This window comes from Centruroides vittatus, unplaced genomic scaffold, assembly GCF_030686945.1.
Source record: "Centruroides vittatus isolate TY-2023 unplaced genomic scaffold, ASM3068694v2 contig_474, whole genome shotgun sequence".
NCBI classification, from domain to species: Eukaryota; Metazoa; Arthropoda; class Arachnida; order Scorpiones; family Buthidae; genus Centruroides; species Centruroides vittatus.
Window position 1 is genome coordinate 1,369,545 of NW_027122266.1, and position 20,617 is coordinate 1,390,161.

The following is a 20,617-nucleotide window of genomic DNA, read 5'->3' on the forward strand; positions in this document are numbered from 1 at the left end:
GATCAGAGCATTCTATAACAAAAATCTGTTTTATTTCATAAATATTTAAGTTTTCTCTAATACTTAATTAAAATGTATGGGTAAACAATATCTAAAATATTTTATTGCAGCTGAAATGAGATAAAAATTTAAAAAGTCATATTATAATTATTCCTTGTTAATATAAGTAATTGAAATAAAAAGTTATCATATAAATTATATATTTGTTATACATTTAAACTATTTTAGATAATTTTAAATTCAATTTGAAATAAAAATATTAATTTACTTTTGAGGTATAGTTGTTTTTCCATCTGTAATATCACAGCTTGTTGGATTTGTAGGAGATGGAAGTGCTAGATTCATAGGAGATGTAGGAGATGGAAGAGCTGGAATGTTATTCAGAGATCCAACGTGGAAGGAATGAGTATGATGTAAATATTCTCTATTACTTTTATCACAGTTCTGTATACTTATATATTGATCATGTAATAAATCTAACACAGTTAATAAATGTTCTTGAAATAAAGCAACAGGCCATCCGTTTCTTTCGATGAAGGAATAATCTTTTCTCAATCTGTTATTTATATCTTTTAGCTAAATTAAATTATATTTTTAAAACATAATTGAAAAATTATTATTTTAAAGGAAAATTATTTTAATTACCTGTTCTTCTATTGCTTCTCTCACTTTATGAAGACTCCAATGATGCTGTACAAATATAAACCCTAAGTAATCTCCGTCAGTTGATATAATTCCTACTCTTGGCTGTTCTATAAAAAAATTTTTATTTCAAAAATATATTTTTTAATCTTTAAGAAATAATTTTTTCTATTTCAAACACAATCATACTTCATTATTATCACTTCATCAAACTGAAATGTTTCAAAATAAATAGTCCAAAAGAATAATTCATTTCGTTAACATTAAAAATTGTGATACATCGATAAAATTATCAATATCAATCAATAAAGCTAACAAATTCTGAGAAATTTATTATAATTAATTTCTTTTATATCAACAGTTTTTATTAATTTATTGTAAAGAGTGAATCATCTGATCTTTGCTGATTACAATTTTTTGTGTTAAAAAAAAATCAAATTCTATCAAGCTGCACCAATAGTGAGGTTGAGGCCAAAGTTTTCAATGCGAAAATGTATACGTTGGATGTTCAGCACCTCTTTCCTGTAAGCCTAGAAGTTTGGCAATGGCCTTTGGAATGTCAAACACAATTCCACTGACTTTCCAAATGCCATTGCCAAACTTCTAGGCTTATAGGAAAGCGGCACTGACATCTGATGTACACGTTTTCGCATTGAAAACTTTGGCCTCAACCTCGCTATTATGTAATAAGTACAAACTTTTGAAAATTGTTATTCATGAAACTTTCTAAAAACAAAATAATGGCATTTTAAAGTCAGTGATTATGCTATGTCATTGTCAACAGTCATAATTTATTATATTCAGTGAATTATAATAAGTATTATCATCAATATTACTGTAAATAAGTGTTGGTTTCAACTTTAGAAATTTTTACTACCATACTTCAATAAAATACTAATCATTGATGAAATTGTTATTACATTATTGAAGCAATTTTGTGCTCTATTATTACAATAATATAATGCTAGGATCAAATATAATAATGTCAAAGTATATATTCAATTTATTATGAAAAGCTTCACATTCTTTATATTTTTTCTGTTATCAATATAGCTACCAATTTGGCTATTAACAATTACCGTGCTGGTCCAGTTGACCTAGTTCCTTACCTGTATGCTAACTGATTTAAGTAATTTTACCATATTTTCTAGTGAAAATAAAAAACGATTGACTAAAGCTAGGTAAAAAGTAAAAACAGTATCTGATATTGAAAACATTTATCTGTACAATATTCAATTTTGATGTGTGTGGGCTTTATTTTTAAGTATTATGTTTTAATGTTATTTGGACTTGTTTTAGAGATAAAGATACAATGAAAAAAATTAAAAATTGCAATATAGCTTTAAAATTCGTATTTTTATGTATGAAATATATAGTACAGTACATTGATGAATTTATTCATAATAATAATGTACTGTACCAATATTATTAGTAGACTTTTTTCTGACCGTAGCTGTTTTCGTAAATGAGTCGGTTCGGCAAATGTACATAAGATGGCATTACCACTATCAGAAATATAGGAATTCAACTTTTGTATTGATAATATCTAAAAAGTATATAAATTACGTAATATATAAACTATGCAGGTTTAAAATAATAACGAAGTTACATTTCTTATTTGTATTTTTTCAATCTCAGCTAGGCCTAAATCATAATTAGTAGTGGCTTGCCCCTGTACATCATACTTTTCCTTTAACAATAGTCATGTTGGTCATCTATCAAACATCTTTCAGGAAAAACTTTTTGAATTGAAATGACTTCTGGTTGGCATCAGAAATTTGTATATAATTAATTAGGAACTCCTACCTCTAAGGTTTCCATATCTGATCTCATCTTTCATTTATCTAACTCTGTTCTCAAGATTAAGGAAAGACGGATGGATGGACAACAGTGGGAATTTATAAGTCTACAATTTTTTCAAATTGCAGCCCAAAAAGAGAAAAAGTATATATTCAAATTGATATTTTACAAGCTGATACTTTACAGGAATTAAAATGATCTTATTCTGATAAATATCAAATATTAGAAATAGGATATACAGTAGAGAGTTGTTTATCCGAATCAATCGGGGACTGGGGTTGTTAGGATAACTGATTTTTTGGATAACCAATTATGTACGAAAAAATATATTAACCTGTCCGATGTTGAAATTTTTCTCCATTGCGTGTCGCTTCGTGTTGAATTTTTGTCAATTTTAAGCTTAACAAAAATTTTTATAATAATAATCGAGGCTATTGTATCGTTAAAAATTATTTCTTTATTTTGTAAATATATAAATATATTGAAAAATATAAAAACATAAAAATTATACTTTAGAAGTAAATCTAGTATCAAAAAAGTTCAATTCAGCATATCACAGTCTGACTGGAAAGCGTCGGATAACCAACATTTCAGAGAACCGCTGTTTGGATAAACGACTCTCTACTGTATTTAAAAAGCAAATTTATTTTTTGATAAAAATAATACATGAAAATTACTAGAAAATTTATAATATTTAATGGATTTAAGAATTTCATAAAACATTTAAATATAATATTTAAAATTATTATAAAAATTGTAATAATTTTACTTACCAAATTGCCTTTTAATCATAATTGTAAAATTTTCATTTATAATGTGACTAGCTTTAATTATATTTTCTTGTCTTTTCTGAACAGGCCAACTGAAACATAATAAAATTGTATGATAAAAAGATTATTCATATAATGTTAATATTTTATTGTATTTTATAGATTATATGGTTCAAAATTTTAGATAACAAATAAAAACATTTTTTTTTCATTTTCTACGCACTGTTTGTGCCAATTATTTATTTTTACTTATAATATATTTATAAATTCATTAATAATATTCTTGATGATATATGATTTCATAATTATAATTCAGATAAAAATAAAATTAGAAAAATGTTAAAATTGAATTCTAAACATTCTGTAATTGATAGTAATTTGTAATGTAATACAAACAAGACTCAAAAATACCGACCATTAAAAATCTGTTTTATTAATTTAAACAGAAATAATATATCTGATGAAAGAACAATAATAAAACTAAATTTTTTCATATATAACTTTTTAATTTTTTCAGAAGAGAGAGTTCTGGAAGAAATATAAGTATCAATCTTACTCTTTCAAAAATAGTCTCAATATATTTATTCTGATAATCTAATCAAATTTATTATCAGAATAAACATTATCTAAAAATTTAAGGTTGACATATTAAATGCATAAATTCTGCATTTATTTAATAATTTATATATTATTAATAAATCTCTATGGAAAACTCCATAAAGCAAAGGTGTAAACAACTAGTATTCAGTGATTTAATCCACTTGATCACTGGTTGCCTAGGAGAGAGTTGTAAGGGCTTAAGCTTTCACTATTGACAAAAAAATTTTTAATTTGTTTGTTTGAATTTCAAAACATTCTTTTAAAAAATATTTATGGTGGCATATCTGGTTTATCAGATCATCTACAATACAATCATCATGCACATGTCAATAAAAGATATTTATTAATTATTCAAATATTTTAAATTTCTGAGTTAGCCCTCTCTTTGGGAATTTCTGCATCCAGTACTGTTTGATAGTGCCAATTGTATGGTTTTTGTGTTGATTCTGCAGTATGCTATCAAGAAAATAGAAAATAACAAATGGAGAAAAGCTTTGATAAAATTTAAAATGGAAATTCAAAAATTAGTTGAACTACAACCTAAAAGATTATACTGAGAAAATACAGCAAGTAGAACAGAATTTATGCAATAAAACTTTTCTTATTTAGATATGAAATAATTGTCTAATTTTATATTATTATGTAATTTATACAGACATACATACATACATATATATAAATATATTCGGTTATATTTTTGTTTTTAATTATTTGAGCTTAAAATTGAATTATATCCAATGTAACATCTAAATAAAGCATCTTAATTCTCATTTTGATTATATACTCATTGCCAAAAAAATTAGTATGCCAAGGAGGAGTTGTCAAAATCGAACAAAACTGTACATGTGTGAATGTAATAATGATATAAGTAAGTGATTACAAAATGAAAGCAAAAGAATCATTTATTGCAGGAAAAACTACAAATGAAAGGAGGGTCTAGTAAAGAGGTACTAGTAGGTTGGGCCACCTTTAGCATGAATACATGATGTGATATGGATGGGCATGGAGGCATACAGGTGCCGTATTGTATCCTGCAGTATGTCAGTCCACAGTTGCTGCAAGCAGTCTTCTAATTTAGACTGTCCAATTTGGTGTCCCAGGTGATCCCAGACATGTCCAATCAGTATCAAATCAGGGAACTGAGCAAGCCAGAGAAATGTGGCAGTATAGCAGATGTCACTAACATACCACTAGGCTGTCATGATTCCTTGAATCACTACTAGAAGAGACCAGCTGACATATGTGATGGCACCCCAGACCATCATATCAACTGTGGGGGCAGGGTGCCACTCTAAAGCATAGGCAGGATTGAGATGTTCACCACAGGGCCTTCAGACATGAACACAGCTGTCATCAGTGCCCAAATTGAATCTGGATTTGTTGCTTTAGATAACCTGGTTCCATTCCATTCCAATACCCATCGAGAGCAACACCACTCCAAACAGAGATGACAGTGGATGGCTGTCAATGGCGGCACATGTAATGGCTGCTGCAATACCAAATGTTCCTCACCCAGGCACTTCAAAATGGTATGGACAGACACAAAAGCCTATAATGATGGTGCCACCTGTGTCCAGATGGTGGGCAATGATACAGTTGGCTGTGTCATGCTTGTTGGTGGACCAGGTGGTTGTCTTGGCTAGTGGTCTGCTGAGGGTGTCCTGAGCCTGGGTGCCATGTGTGTGAATTCTATTGTGTCCACTGGTCCCTGTGTGGAGGCCACTGTGAGGAGGTGTTGGAACACTCCTCACAGTGTTGTCAGAACAGTTATTCAGTGAGATGACCATTCAGGCTATTCAGTGAGATGACCATCTGGCTTCTCTCAACTCGATGATCCTTTCCCTCTCAAACTCTGTTAGTTGTTCATATGGTCTTCAATTGTAATGTAAAGGCATCTCTAGTGATACAGCATCCCTCTGCAACAGATAAACTATAGACAGGATGCTTTTGTGAACTTTTTTTATAGGCCATAGGCCAAGAAGGACACACTTTGATGCCCTCTACTGGCATTATGCAAGAAGTCATCATGCTATAACTCTAATCATTTCCATATCCGCTTGAGTCTTATCTGAATGCCAAGTTTTGCAGCAATACAATAACTCCTTCTTAGCATGCTAATTTTTATGGCACTGAGTGTAAATAAAATACAACAAAAATGCTTTAAAAAAGTATTAACTATTTACAATTAAGAATAGGTAAATTTAAACTTTTATTATTTTAACACTAAAAATACTTCCTTTAAAAATTTTTTCTCTATGAAAAACCCAGAATTCCTTTTATTAGAGATCCTCAATCCTTTGTGTGTTCTTAGAATTTTAATAAATATTGTAGCCTACTTCTACAAAGTAAAACTACAATATGACCCACAAATCCCAAAAGATTAAATGATGCAATTAAATTAATGAATATATTAAATTTTTCATGGATGATTTTCCTGAAATCATATTTAAGAAATTTAATGTAATACACTGTATTCTTAAAGAGAGAAATTGAAATATATTTTCAAAATAGGAATATATGGTACAAATTTTAAAATTAAAATTATATCTCACAGATCTTAATTATAGGGAGTCATTAACAGAAAATATTACAAATTAACATTGATTTCCATCTTGGCAGATTGCCTTATACCAGTGATTCTCAACCTTTTTTTTCTTCATGGTACATTTTTAATAATTTAAAAATCTGGCAGCGCACATGGTTACTTCGGTAAGTACCGCAGGGCAACCGGTGACGTCACAACTGATTTTTAAATGCAGTTGGTTATTTAGGTCACATTTGCTAAATGCCTTTGTAACTATTGGCAGTTATCAGTAACACCGGTTATAATTTCTAATCGTGCCCTAGGAAGGTAGAACCAATTAAACTACTTGTCTGATGTCGCTTATGTATGGGTATTTGCAGTGCGGCACACTTCGAAAATCTCACGACATACTAAAGTGCTGCGGCACAGTGGTTGAGAATCACTGCCTTATACAACCAAACTAACATTCTCCTTGTATCCTCCACTGCTATCAAAGAAAACAAATATTTGTTCAGTTTGATGATAATAGAGAATTTAAGGGTTTTGAAAAACAAAGCTATTCAACAAAAGAAAATGTTATTTAAATGTGTATTTTTCACATAACAAATGCATCATAAAATGACAGAAATTTAATAAAGGATTGAAAAATTATATTTATGAAATAAACATAAATGGATCATGCAGCTCATTTCTTGAAAGCAGAAGAATAAAATTAAAATAATGATTTGGGAGACACAATACATACACAAGGGACACATGCTAACATATAAGGATTATTTAAATCAGGAGTTTATTTCTGAATTTGTATTTAAGAATTTGTTTACTTTGAATATTTTTATGGATATAGTAAGTAACTTACCTTTTTAAGTATCTTATATAAAAAAATTAATTATGAAATATGTGATATATCAAATTTAAACATATCTAAATAAGGTTTAAGTAATTTGTTATTTTTCTTTCTAAAGCTAACTTTGAATAAAATAACCAAATATAGAGTATTATGTTATATTGTATAACCTTCTCATCTTCTATATAGCATTGAAAAATATAAAACAATAAAATAAACAGCAAACAATGTAATGCATTTAAATATATAACAATGTAAAACATTTAAAAAGTTTTCATTCTAAATAAGTAAGATCTATTAAGATTTAGTTTCCTCAAATCTGTATAAAATTCTGAGCAGCAACCTTGACAGCCCTAATAGAAAGAATAGAAGCTTCCTGATTATACATTACATAATATCAACCAATTAGCATTTAAAAATTTGGAAGTGCATAATATCTTATAGTAATATAGAAAAATAATCACTGATACTCATCAATGCAAAAATCAGCATCCAAATATTAATAAACTTTATCAACTAAATACATTTCTTCTAAATAAATTTTCCTACTCATTGCTTTGATTTAGTTTTAAAAAATTATGGTAAAACAAAGAAAAGAAAATTATGTATTGAAGAACTCTAAAATATTAGTAAAATAGATTAAATAGTTAGAGAAAAATAAATTATTTAAAGAATATTTAAAAAAATTTAAGTTTCAAAATCTTGACAAATGCAAACAACCCTTGAAAAATCTAGTCAGTTTAGTTTAAGTGATCTATCTTGGTAAATAGCTTTACCAGCATAAAGAAATGTATTTTGAAGTATTTTGCTTAACATTTGATATTACAAAATAACAACATATTTGTTTTCATATAAATGAAAAATTAAGTATAACAAATTTTCCTCTTATGAAACTAATATATTCATTTATTAATAACCACAGTACTACTACTATTACAGTGTGGCAAAAGTTTATTTCTCTGATGTTTTTGGTCTTCTTAATTGACCTTCAGGAAATAATGTAAAAAAGAAATAATGTGAAAAATTAGGAATAACAGAAATTATTCTTAATATTCCTAATTTTATTAATAAGAATAATGTAAAAAATATCAGATTTTCAACTATATCATTTGTGTTAAATATATTAACTAACTAATTGTTTAAAAATAATGTAATAAAAAATAATTTCATTAAAAAAGAATGTAAATAATTCAAAATCAAATAAAATTATTAGTACTAAAAATCAAAGTAAAAAAAGAAAGCTATAGTTTGAATAGTCATTCATTAGAAAATAACTGATTATGGTATTATTCATTCATTGATGTTATTTTTATACCCCAGTGGTAAGGTGTTTTTATATTCATATATGAATTTTTAATTTCTCAAAATGTTTGGATTCTTTTTTCTTTCAAATTTTGCAATCATATGTATTGATGCACTTAACTATGACTAGAGAAATATTGATTTCAGTTTGAATGCATGTAATGAAGAACCATTATCATAGTCTGCTTCTATAGAGAAGATATACTGTTATATCTAAATAATTGCTTTCAGTTTCAAATTAGAAAACTTCTTAAATAATATTTAGTAGACAGAAAAAAGAAAAAGAAGCACATTACTAAACTTAACTGCTTCAAATTTATAATTGATATATATATATATATATATAGAAAGTTAATATATATTTTTATAAAACTTTCTACAAATCAGATAAAAAATGGTTTTATTAGAAATTCTTTAGACTTCTACTTGCTTTCATCTTTACTAAGTAATTCTCATTTAATTATACATTTCAGTTTTAAAAGTTAGAAAAATATTAAAAATTATTCTGTATGTTCTTTTGCATTTTACTACTTTTCAAAGATGACTACTATAATACCCTAATTATTCAATCTCAATTTTTAAAATAATTGTTCATTAAAATAGTTTTTAGAAAAAGATTTTTCCATCAATTAATGAAAATCTTATTTATTACAGATGATTTGTAATTTATAATTGAAAGCAGATTCAAATCAAAAGAGATATGTATCACTTTGGTTTATCTTAAAGTTTATCCCAAATAAATAAATAAATTTAAATATTCAATAACAACATTAAAAATTATTTGAAATCAAATATAGTTTTTTTGTCTTCTTTTCAGTGTATATACTTATTTTTTATTTTTGTCATAATTTTCTTAAGAATAATTATATGTATTAGTTGATTACAACGTCTTAAAACATATTGTCAATGAATAAGGATTGGAAAGATTGTTGTGAAGCCTATAATATTAAAAATAATGATTTATGCTATTAAAAAACAATAAAGGAACAAAATTAATGACCCTTCCAAAATTTTGTTTAAACTTCTTAGTAATTATAGTAAACTTTAACTGTATAGAACTGAAAATGATCAATTAAATTTCAAAAGTACTGGTGAAGTCAGCATAGTTGTTTGGTTATCAAGATTTGTTTTTAATCATTATAATTTGAAAAAACTAGTTTACACTAATAGAATAGTAGCCTATTCTATTCTTAGATCTAATGATCAATCCTGATCAATTTTTGTATGAAAACGACAGTTTAATCCTTAATATTATCAGTATCCTAAACTTTTCAAGTTTTCAAACTATGTGTTTCTTAATACACTTTGAAATTATAAATTAAAATTTAATTTAAATTATTATTTACAATGCAATAAATGTCTAATGATATAGTTATGTTACATATTAAAATAATTTTTGTTTATAATCTGAATATAATAAAATAAAAAATTAACCAATATATGGATTCCAAAAATTGAATCAACTTTTGTTAAAGGTTTTTAATATTCAAAGAAATAAAATATTCGAAAAAACAATAATCCACTATTACATCAAAAATATAGTTTTCTTTCTCTTAGCTTTTTATAAACATACATATCTATTATATATGATTTATATTGTATAATAGTGAGATAATTTCAATTTTATTTTAGTTTATTTATTCAATTTAGTTTTATTTAACTGTGTAGAAAGAGTTTCATTTCATTTTTAATCTATAGAAGAATGTAGATATGTTTTACAACTTTATTTTTAATAAATATATTTGTTAAAAATAAAATTGAAAACCATATAATTTTATAAATGTTAAAATGCCTAGGTATAATAATATTGCCATGTAATAGATGAATCATAACAAAAGTGATGTGTCAGAAGACTTCCCATGTTTAGTTTAGAAAACATTGTTACTCATTACGTATGAACACTTCACAAAATAATACTTATAACCAATAAAATATGTGTCGATTTTTTTTTACTAACAAAAAATAAAATCTTTAAAACTGCTTTTTATTAATAAAGAAACATTCTGTAATTTTCATTTGTTCAAAATAAATAAATAAATGACAAAAGAAGCCCATTTCCAGGCCTGTATGCACACATATTTTGAAAAACTTTAATAGATAAAAAGAAAATTAAATGTTAAGTTATTTTTGATAAAAATTAGAAAATCATATATAACTTATAATCATAGTATATTTGTACTATAGTTATAATTGTTATTTTATACTTAATAGTGGAATTTTATATTGCATATTATGAGTTTGTAATGTAAATGTAAATGTAATAAATGTAACATTACATTTCACAAAGAAATTAGATCATAGCAGATTATTGACATATATTGTTCCTCATTATATATATAAACTTTAACTTTTAACTTTTACTTACTTGTTTTCAGATCTGTCAAGTAAGTGAGAAAAGAATGAAAAAACTGCTTAATTTTTTCTTTGTTTTCCCACCACTTCACTTAAATAAATGATAAAACAAAGAAATAAAATTCTATTTCTTTATACGACTTTTACAAACTAATCTCATAAAAGATAGAATAAATATACCTCAAAATATTACATTTGATTGAGTTTGATCAAAAACAAAGATAGAACCTAATATTTCTTTTTTGTCGATAATAAGTAATACAGCATTGGATATCAATTCTTCAAATAAAGTTCCTTTAAAAACCACTGCAACTACTTATAAAAAAGTAATGGAAAAATCTAACTTTGTGCTTTGAAATATCAAATTTTATATCTTACATCGGTATATAAAATAGCATATTGTGGATGATTTCTAAAAATAATTATTTATGAATAACTCCTCAAAAAAGAACTCAAAAAAGTTATTTATCTGTACAAATGTATTCCCTGTAATTAGATACTTTAATTTTCTAAATACAATTTGAAAGCTGCTGAGGAGACAATTCTGGAATGAAAATAAAAAACAACTTTGCAACTTTTTTCCAATTTTTGCTTATAATATATACAAGATCGTCTAAACCAAGGGTTGCCAAACTTTTTTGATTATCAACCCCCGAAATCTCACATTGACCCCCACCAAAAAGCTTGTGTTACAAGCAAAAGAAAGCACTTACTATTTTAATACATTTCTTTTAATGTTGCATTTTTTTTCATTTATTGTATATATGTTAATAATAATTTTTGTAACTGACAATCAGTGAGACGGATAAGCTTGATCCTTACGTCCCCCTTATCCTTAGCTTAAGCTTAATAATCAACCCCCCAATAATGTTATATCGACCCCTGGGGTGATATCAACCACTTTGGCGACCCCTGGTCTAAACTCTTCACTCTAAGAAAAATAAGTCCAAATCTTATTTATAATTTTTCTTTTCCTGAGAAATTACAAATATATAAGTTCAAATATTATTTAAAAATAAAATGATTATAAAATTAGCCCAAAACAAAAGTATACGGAAAATCAATAATATTGTACAAATCACTAAAAGAAGAAAAAGACCAGGAATATTAAAACTTATATATTTCCAACTTATATAACCAGGAAACTTATATATTTCATTTGTCATTATTGCAAACAATATTTGATAAGGAATATATAAGTAAGGTTTTCAGTTGTACTTTCCTTAAACATAATTTTCACTTCAAAAACATTCTTGCATTAAATGATGATCTTTTATAAGATATATATAAAAAAATCTGCTAGTAAATTGGATGAATGTTATTAGGAAAATAAGATTTAAAAACACCAAATTTTTGTAGTGTATAATTTCAGTTAAATATATAGTTTACAAATTGCTAACATTTCTCAAAAAGTTATTCTTCATTGCATATTCAAACAAATAATCACTGCACTGTACATATACATCTGAATTTTTTTATTCCTTTAATAAATAACATACTGTATATTTAAAAGGAGAAAATAAGAATAGATCATTGGTTAACAGGTTAATGTTCCAGGTCTACAAATAGTTGAACAAAGTGTAACACAAGGTCTACTTTAAAAAGTTTTAATTTCTGTATTATAAAAAGGCCTAGGTTAAATTTTTGTGAATTAATGGATAACAAACTTTTATCATACAGATTTATTTGTGTATCCTGATGTTTAATGAATCCATTCACTATTTTTGAAGTAAATTTATTTTCAAATTAAAATATATTTTAAAAATTGAATAGTAAATGTATTATTTTTGTCTATCGTTTATTGTTTTAAAGTAATCAATTATATTTAGTATTCTTATTGATTAATTTTATTATAGGATTATATAATTTTTAGAAAGAAATCTCAAATTTATAGTTTAATTTTGGAAATTTATTTGAAAATAAACTTAACTTTTCATTACTGCTTTTAATCTGTTTCTGCTTGAGTTAAGATTTTCAATTTTAAATTTAGACATAATTTTTGAAGTTTTTTCTTAAATTTGTAATTATTGTAATTTGAAACGTAATAAATTAATTCCATACCATTTAAATTTATTAAAATTTCCATGAAAATATTATGTATATTCAGGGACCTGCAATTTTAAAGACAAATTACAGATCTACAATTCTCGACTAATCAATAATTTCAATGTCATTGCTTATAGTTACTTAGACCATTATATTTTTCTGTCTACAAGTTGTTAATACAATAATATACTGTATACCAGGGGTCGCCAAACTTTTTTGATCATTGACCCCCTACAACTTTCCGAAACCTCACATTGACCCCGACCAAAAAGTTTGTGTTACAAGCAAAAAAAAAGCTCCTACTATTTTAATATATATTTTTTAATTTTACATTTATTGTATATATGTTAATAATAATTTTTGTAACTGACAATCAATGAGACAGATAAGCTTGATGATCCTTAGCATGATTAGCAATATTCGGTTCAAACTTTTTAAGTTTTAGTCTTTTCATTGACCCTCGAATAATGTTTTATCGACCCCTGGGGGTCAATATCAACCATTTTGGCAACCCCTGCTGTATACAGTAACTAAAAATTAAGGCAAACATTTGGAAGTAAGCACATTACTTTCATAACTTAAAACAAATTTCCTAACCATTTCACAATACTATAATTTATAGCTAATTTGTAGATCTGTGACCTTTCAACTTACTAAATAATCCATAAATTCTTTAAATAAAAATAAATTTTTATGATAAAAATTCTAAAAATGCAAGGAAATGTAATTTAATTAAATTGCTAAGATATATCGAAATTATACTAATAAAATTGGTATAACTACAGTATATTGTAATTTACATTTAATTTAAAAAAAAAACTGTAGTATAACTGAAGCTGAAACAAAAGCTGAACTTCATAAGTATTTGTTCTTATACGAGTTTTAGAAACAGCTTAATTTTAGAAAATAAGAAAAATTTTCCAAACAGGAACTATAATTTTCTTTATAATTTGATGTAAGAAACAAGTTGTGAGTGATGAAATTTTTAAGAAGCGGATCACCCTTTGGGCCTATATGATAGAGAAATGAATTCCAATTATGAAAAGAATGGATATATATACTGTATTATAGATTTAAAAGTTGCAAACTTTTTATAAACTGTAAAAGAAGTTTCATTAATATTTATAATTGAAAACTAATTTTAAAAAAAAAATTAGTTTTCAATTATAGTTTTAATGTTTTAATTACAGTTTTAATTAGTTTTAATTTTAAATTTATTTATATCAAAACAAGTTTAAAAACTAATTGAATACTATATGGATAAAAGTAGAATACATATTTAAAATACAATAAACTCCTAAATAGGCTACAATTAACATTCAAAAAATGAAGATCACAATTCCTGGAATTATAACAAGCAGAGCAGCCTTTTTTAGAAAAAAAATAATCAGTTAAAAAGTGCTTGTCATCCTTCGAATAGTTTCATTTTGATTTTTAAATTTATTTGATATGTTTTTAATTTCAGAACTATTTTTAAAATAATTTTAAATACATCTTTTCATCATATTTAATATTTACTTTACAAATATTAAATGACTGAAATATCTAATCTACAAATATTATTTTTCATATGAATTGTTTCGATTTTTTCTTCAGCTTCTTTTAGAGAATCTAATGTTTTATTATTAGCAACAAGTATGCTAACAAATTTATCTCAGTTCTAACCACTTCCAAAGACAGGAAGATTTAATTCGTGTTTTGACTACTCTTTCATGTTTAAATGCCGTGAGAATGTCAATGCTAACAGAATAAAACAACAATATAATAACCGAAAACATTATATAAATGCTACAAGAGTGATTTGTATTTATTTTATTAATAAAAATCACTCTCAAATATTCTTATTTCTAATTGTCATTTATCCAGAAGTTAATTTTAGTTAAAATGTCATCTGATAAAATTTATCTATTACTATAAATTCATAAATATCCTATTTCCTCCCCCCTCCTTTTGTTCACCAACATCCTTTCCGCCGTATGAACATTTAAGAGTAGCCATTGGCGATGAGTCAGAATTTAATTGGAGTCTCCTCCTGACTGAAACACGATATATTTTTACACCACTACCCGGAACCAAATATTATGAATACTACAAATTCTATAGCTTTTCTAACTCCAATATAAATACAGTTTACAGTTTATATTTCCAGATTTCCTATATATTTTTGGATAGAAAAGGGAAATGTATAATAGCATATAAATATCCCTTAGCATCCTATACAATACTTGATCTTATTACAGAAAATCCAAAGTCTACACCTGTGACTTATTTAGATTTTCATTTTCTTTACATTTTAAGATAACTTTTTTTAATTAAATGTTGAATATTATCTATAATTTCGTAATACGTTATGACAAATGCTAGTCGACGGTAGCAAATATGTTTTAACATCGGCAGATAAATATATTTTAATCGTTTCTGATAAGAAAACAATTGTAATTCGGTCATTCATATCTTCAATCGAATAATAAATTATTCGATTGAAGATATGAATGCACGCAGTTGAATTAACGTCATAAAACGATAACGCCTTTAACACGAAATCATATTAACGCATGAAATATTTTAAATGTGCAATGATGAAAACTATCACTTATCAAACATTTTAAAAAATTTCAAATAAATATATACATAAATTACTGTACTATTTCTAAAAAATTTATGGCTAATTTATTATACGTTATAACCTGAAAAAAATTGCCAGAAGCTGAAGAATTTACAGGTATAAAGGGGATAGAATTTATTTAAAGGTACAATCTGATTAGACTAACGTATAAAAAGAATTTTTTCTCAGAACGGCTAAAACTGGATTCTTCGAAGCTAGTTTTTTTTTCCCCTCTAATTTCCGGTGTGTCACCATTAGTGAAAAGAATGTCGAATCATTTGATCACGTGAATTTCACGGAGGTAATAACAAGGAGAGAGTTTTTGAAGAGCAAGAAACGAAGCATGAAGTGGAGTTTATTATGACCTCAACCGAAATGAATCTCCGGCATGTATTGAGATAATGGTTTAATGCCTTTCATTCATAACGGATGGTCTTACGTAATTATACGGAGAGTTAGGTCAAGACATACAAGCGTAAAAAAAGAAAAAAACAGGGTGTAATCCTGAACGGAAATAGAAAACGGAAAATCATTTTCAAAATTTTCCATTGAGAAACATATTGTATATAGCAGTTGCATGGTTAGTAAATTCGTTTTGTCATCTATGAAATTTTCTACCCATACAAAATAATTGTTTTCTTATCGGTAAAACAAACCGAAGTAATTAATAATAATCAGACAAAACAAAGTATTTTTTTTTTATAAAACTGAAAATTTAATGGAAAGCATCAAAAATATGACAGGACCACGAAATCAACATGTTTCTATCAATTATTTCAAGACACATTGACACTCATATTGCTGTCAAACTAAAATTAAATATTTTCTGGACAATTTCTATTTCTCACTATAAGCACATGTGATAATGACCCGCTGCATAGTAAGTGTTTACCTGCAAAATTAGGTCAACATACTGAAAATATGTTAAAATAATTTAGATTTATACTACTGTAGAATAGTTTGTTAATTGCACTGTATATGAAATATTTAATCATATTTTTCTTAAAATCAATCAATCAAAATTTAAAATGCATTATTTAAAGTACGCACGAATATAAATAGTTGCTCTTAATTTACGCAGTTTTATGGAAATTATAAAAATAGCATGAGCTTGTAAATCGGATTTGTTTCGGAAGTGCTTATTGTATTATACATTCACAGTTTTATAGTATAATCCACTACTGAATGAAGCCCGTTGTTATTTTAGCCCAACGAAGTGAAAAGATTGCCACCCACGCCTGAATTCCTGCAAAAGTGGACGTCCTCTAACGATATGTATTAGCAAAAATTGTAATTTAAAAAAAATAATAATCAGTAAAACAAATTCAATAAAATATATACTCAAAATTAAATTCATATAAAATTTAATATACAGGAAATTTGTCTGTAAATTATTGTCGACCTACAACAAATACAGTTCCGGTTGTTTGGCCTAATTTAATTTCGCGAAATATACACTAATTAAAAAAAAAAAAAAAAAAAAAGGCTTAATCATCATCTAAACGTTTTATGGCTGTATCACTGTTTAATATCAACAAAATAATATTAGTAACAATTTGTTAAATAATACTTATTAAGTCGAATTTAAAAATGATCAGCTTCCTTCATGAATCAATTTATTGTCTTAATTTTTGCGAAGGAGCTATTTTTATAGCGTTACATACATTGAACACATGTTGATTAATTTTCAGCACATTCGTAGAGTTAGTATAAACATCTAGTCTAATATATTACAGACACGAATATCTTCTATTAGTAACAAGTAGGGGCTTTGTTTGAAAAATATATATCTATTCGTGTTAAATATAAAAAGGATTTAAACACTTACCCATCTTTAGTTAACAAAGTAAAACAAGGAGGTAAAGAAGCTATTTGAGCGCACATTAATCGTCTCAGTTCTTCCGCATTAATCCCATTTATTTGTCTAAGCATCACGACACCCAAAACAATGTTCTTTTCTTCCGTTCTATCGATCAGGTGTTTTTCCTGAGTACGATCATCAGTCAGCACTACACCAACCAATTTTTCACACAGAGATTCCTCAGAAACCATAATTGAAGCGGTCAATAACTGGGGTTCTAAGAGCATCAACTCGTACAATTTTTCGACCTTGAAATCGTACGAAAAAAAACCATGTGACTCGCAACTGTTATAAATAAACATTAGATTCTCAGTATTTATAACCCATTAATTAATTTAATATAAATAAAATCAATAAGACAACTGAAATTGACATTTAGACTTTAAATTCTGTATATTTCAATATACATCTTGTGAAGTCGATATAATATTTTATTTTTGCATTTACTAAAAGGAGAACTATAAAAAAAAACAATTAAAAAACGTCTTACCTGACGCCCCTTTTCACATGTGGTGCCAATGTTTCTATACAACCAACGTACTGACTTAGTTAAATCGAATAAGCTCTTGGCATTGGTGACTGTCAGTTAAAAATACCATAACGAAACACGTCAAAATAAAGAATAGGTCGGAAATTCCAGCGAATCTATCTAATCTTGTTCTCGCACGCAAGACACAACAACCATACAATACTATATCACAAAGTAGTTCCTACCACTGTGCTGGCATGTGTAGCGAATTGATACTGTATATTATACTATAATATGACACTTTGCTCGAGTAATCTTCCGCACTAAACAATAAATCCTATAGTAAAAATTTATTTATAGAAATTATTATTTATTTAAAGATAATTATTATAAAATGTTTATTATTTATAAAACTTTTTTAAGATAATTATATGAAATTTCTGGAATTTTTTAGCACGGAATTTTTTTGTAAGGAAGTTGTTTGTTGTATCTATTATAATTTCCGACTGCGTTATCATTGCATTAAAGATAATTTTATTTAATTGTATTGATTTTTTAAATTTTTTTCTTTATTAAATTAATATGTAGCGTAGTTCTTGAATGAAAAATTTTAATTATTTTTTATTTTTTTATATATATAATTTAAACATTTTTATTTGATTATATGTTTAATTAAACATAAAATTTATAAAAACTTTCCTATCTTAATTAATTAAATATATTGTACTTATGATATTCAATATATTATTCGGTAAGGGTATAAAAAGATAATTTAAGTATCAATTTAACCTTGGCCTAAGATCTGAGAATATAAAAAATACTAATAAATTTCTGTCAAATGCAAATATTGTTTTTTTATTTAAAAAAACAAATTAAAAATGAGCAATTTGTAAGAAAAAATTAATTTTTATTTATTTTTTTAATAAAAGAACATATTATTTTATTTCATTATATCATTGGAAGTATTTAAATGAATAAACTTAAATATTTAATTGATAAAATATGAATTTTATATATTAAAAATTATTTTAATTTATTAATCTTTACTTTTATGATTGTTTAGTATAAAATTCCGACATTCCGGATGTTAACACTTGGGGAAAATATAGTGATTAATATTAAATCGAACAAGTAAGAAAAATCGGAAAACTAGATAAATATAATTTAAATAGATTATATACTGTATCGTGTTGATTTGAATTTTCCGGTGGATTTTAATAGGAAAAACGGAACTTCCAAAATTAAAGTATATATATCGAGCAAACATTTTTAGTGTCAATAATGAAATTATTATATGTCGAACTTGAAATTTACTTTATGTAATCATATATTCATAAAACTAATATATAGGGAATAATAATATAAATTCGGACTTATTTAAGTTCAAGATATTTTCAGAGTAACGGGGACGAAGAATACAGGGTAGGGGTAGGGCTTCTGAACTTCTCTCTCCTTCCTCCTAACGTGATGCTCTCGGTTCATTCTTGTATATTCCTTTCCCCCCTTCTATTTTTATGCAATATTGAAATTACATAAATTGATTTTCTAGACTTTATTTTAATTACAAAGTCCGGGTTTGTCTTTCCATCACGTCGGTCCTGGGTATTCTTTTGTCATTTTTTAAAAGTATATACAGTATGTAATGAAAATTTTATAGCACAATGTACAGTATTTTATATTTATTTTATATTAGAGGAGATTGGGAGTATATGAGAATTTGATATAAAATATTTTCAAAAAATGCTATCACAAACCTTAGAATTTCAGAATTGTTGAAAAAGAAAATTTTTATACAAATGTGCATTTTACCAGTGAAAATTGCAGCATTTTTACTTTTGTTACTGTCATTCTTTATGTTTTTCTCTTTACAGGAATTTCGATTTTTTTCCTGCTATACACGAGATGAAAAATACATATTTCAAGCAGGAAAAATTTTGTTAAATATTAATATAATCATAAGATTTGATTTTTATATTTTCTTCTTAGGTCTTTTTAAAAATAACAAAGATCGTCTCTAAACAAACTACTCCAGATTCAAACTTATCGTCAGTAAACCTACTTACGAGACGGCCGGATGGCCGAGCGGTCAAGGTGACAGCCTACCGCTCTGGGGGGCCCTGGATCGAATCCGAACGGATCGAATAATCCCCAGGAATTTTTCGGGGGGGTGGTCCGTTCGGATATGTCGGGCCCTGTCCCTCACCACCCGAGCGCCCCATTGTGGGCCTGGCCGAACCCATAAGAGACCCTCTTAGTGCCCACAGGGCGGAAAGCGTTAAAAAAAAGACCTACTTATGAAAACTCAATTTTCATAATTGAAAGCAGCCGAATTCTCTTTGGCTTTCAATCAATAAGTTCTGGAAGATTCTGCAAGACTCCACATTCGAATTCACTTCCTCTGAAAGTGCCTGTTTCATAATTTTCTTCCAAAGTCTTGACTTTTTTCAATTTTTTATAGACGTATTCAACTTGGTAATTGGCTAATCGATCAAATTTTGCGGAAAGATTTGAATCTTTCTTATTTTTAAAACTGATGACGTCCTCGAAAATCCTTTTGTAATATGTATCTGCCAGTTCATAATTCTGCAATTTCTCTTACCTAAATGCTGATCAGATAGATGAAGATCCGATAAAAGTGAGGATGAAGTTTATTCAATAAAAATAATCGTTTTGGACTAGTGAATGATGTCTCCGAAAAATTTATTGCATTTGTTCAAACTGTGTCAAAAGCACGAAGAACAAATATATATTAGCAAGTTTCAGAAATGTTTGGCTAAATTTGACAGGTTTATAGATGAG

The 20,617-nt window shown here is 26.6% G+C and overlaps 1 protein-coding gene across 2 annotated transcripts in view; it reads right to left on the bottom strand.

The window, feature by feature from the left end:
- LOC136977772 (uncharacterized) overlaps window positions 1-18,055 on the bottom strand; it is a 38,499-nt gene extending 20,444 nt beyond the window's left edge. For both annotated transcript variants that reach the window (XM_067273323.1, XM_067273322.1), the window contains exons 1-5: window positions 17,840-18,055; window positions 17,317-17,634; window positions 3,216-3,304; window positions 646-752; window positions 269-576 (exon numbers count right to left, since the gene is read on the bottom strand). In XM_067273323.1, the coding sequence (XP_067129424.1) occupies window positions 269-576; window positions 646-752; window positions 3,216-3,304; window positions 17,317-17,576 (764 nt within the window). In that variant the 5' untranslated portion in view covers window positions 17,577-17,634; window positions 17,840-18,055. The remainder of the gene's footprint in view (window positions 1-268; window positions 577-645; window positions 753-3,215; window positions 3,305-17,316; window positions 17,635-17,839) is intronic.
- Window positions 18,056-20,617: the final 2,562 nt, after the last annotated feature.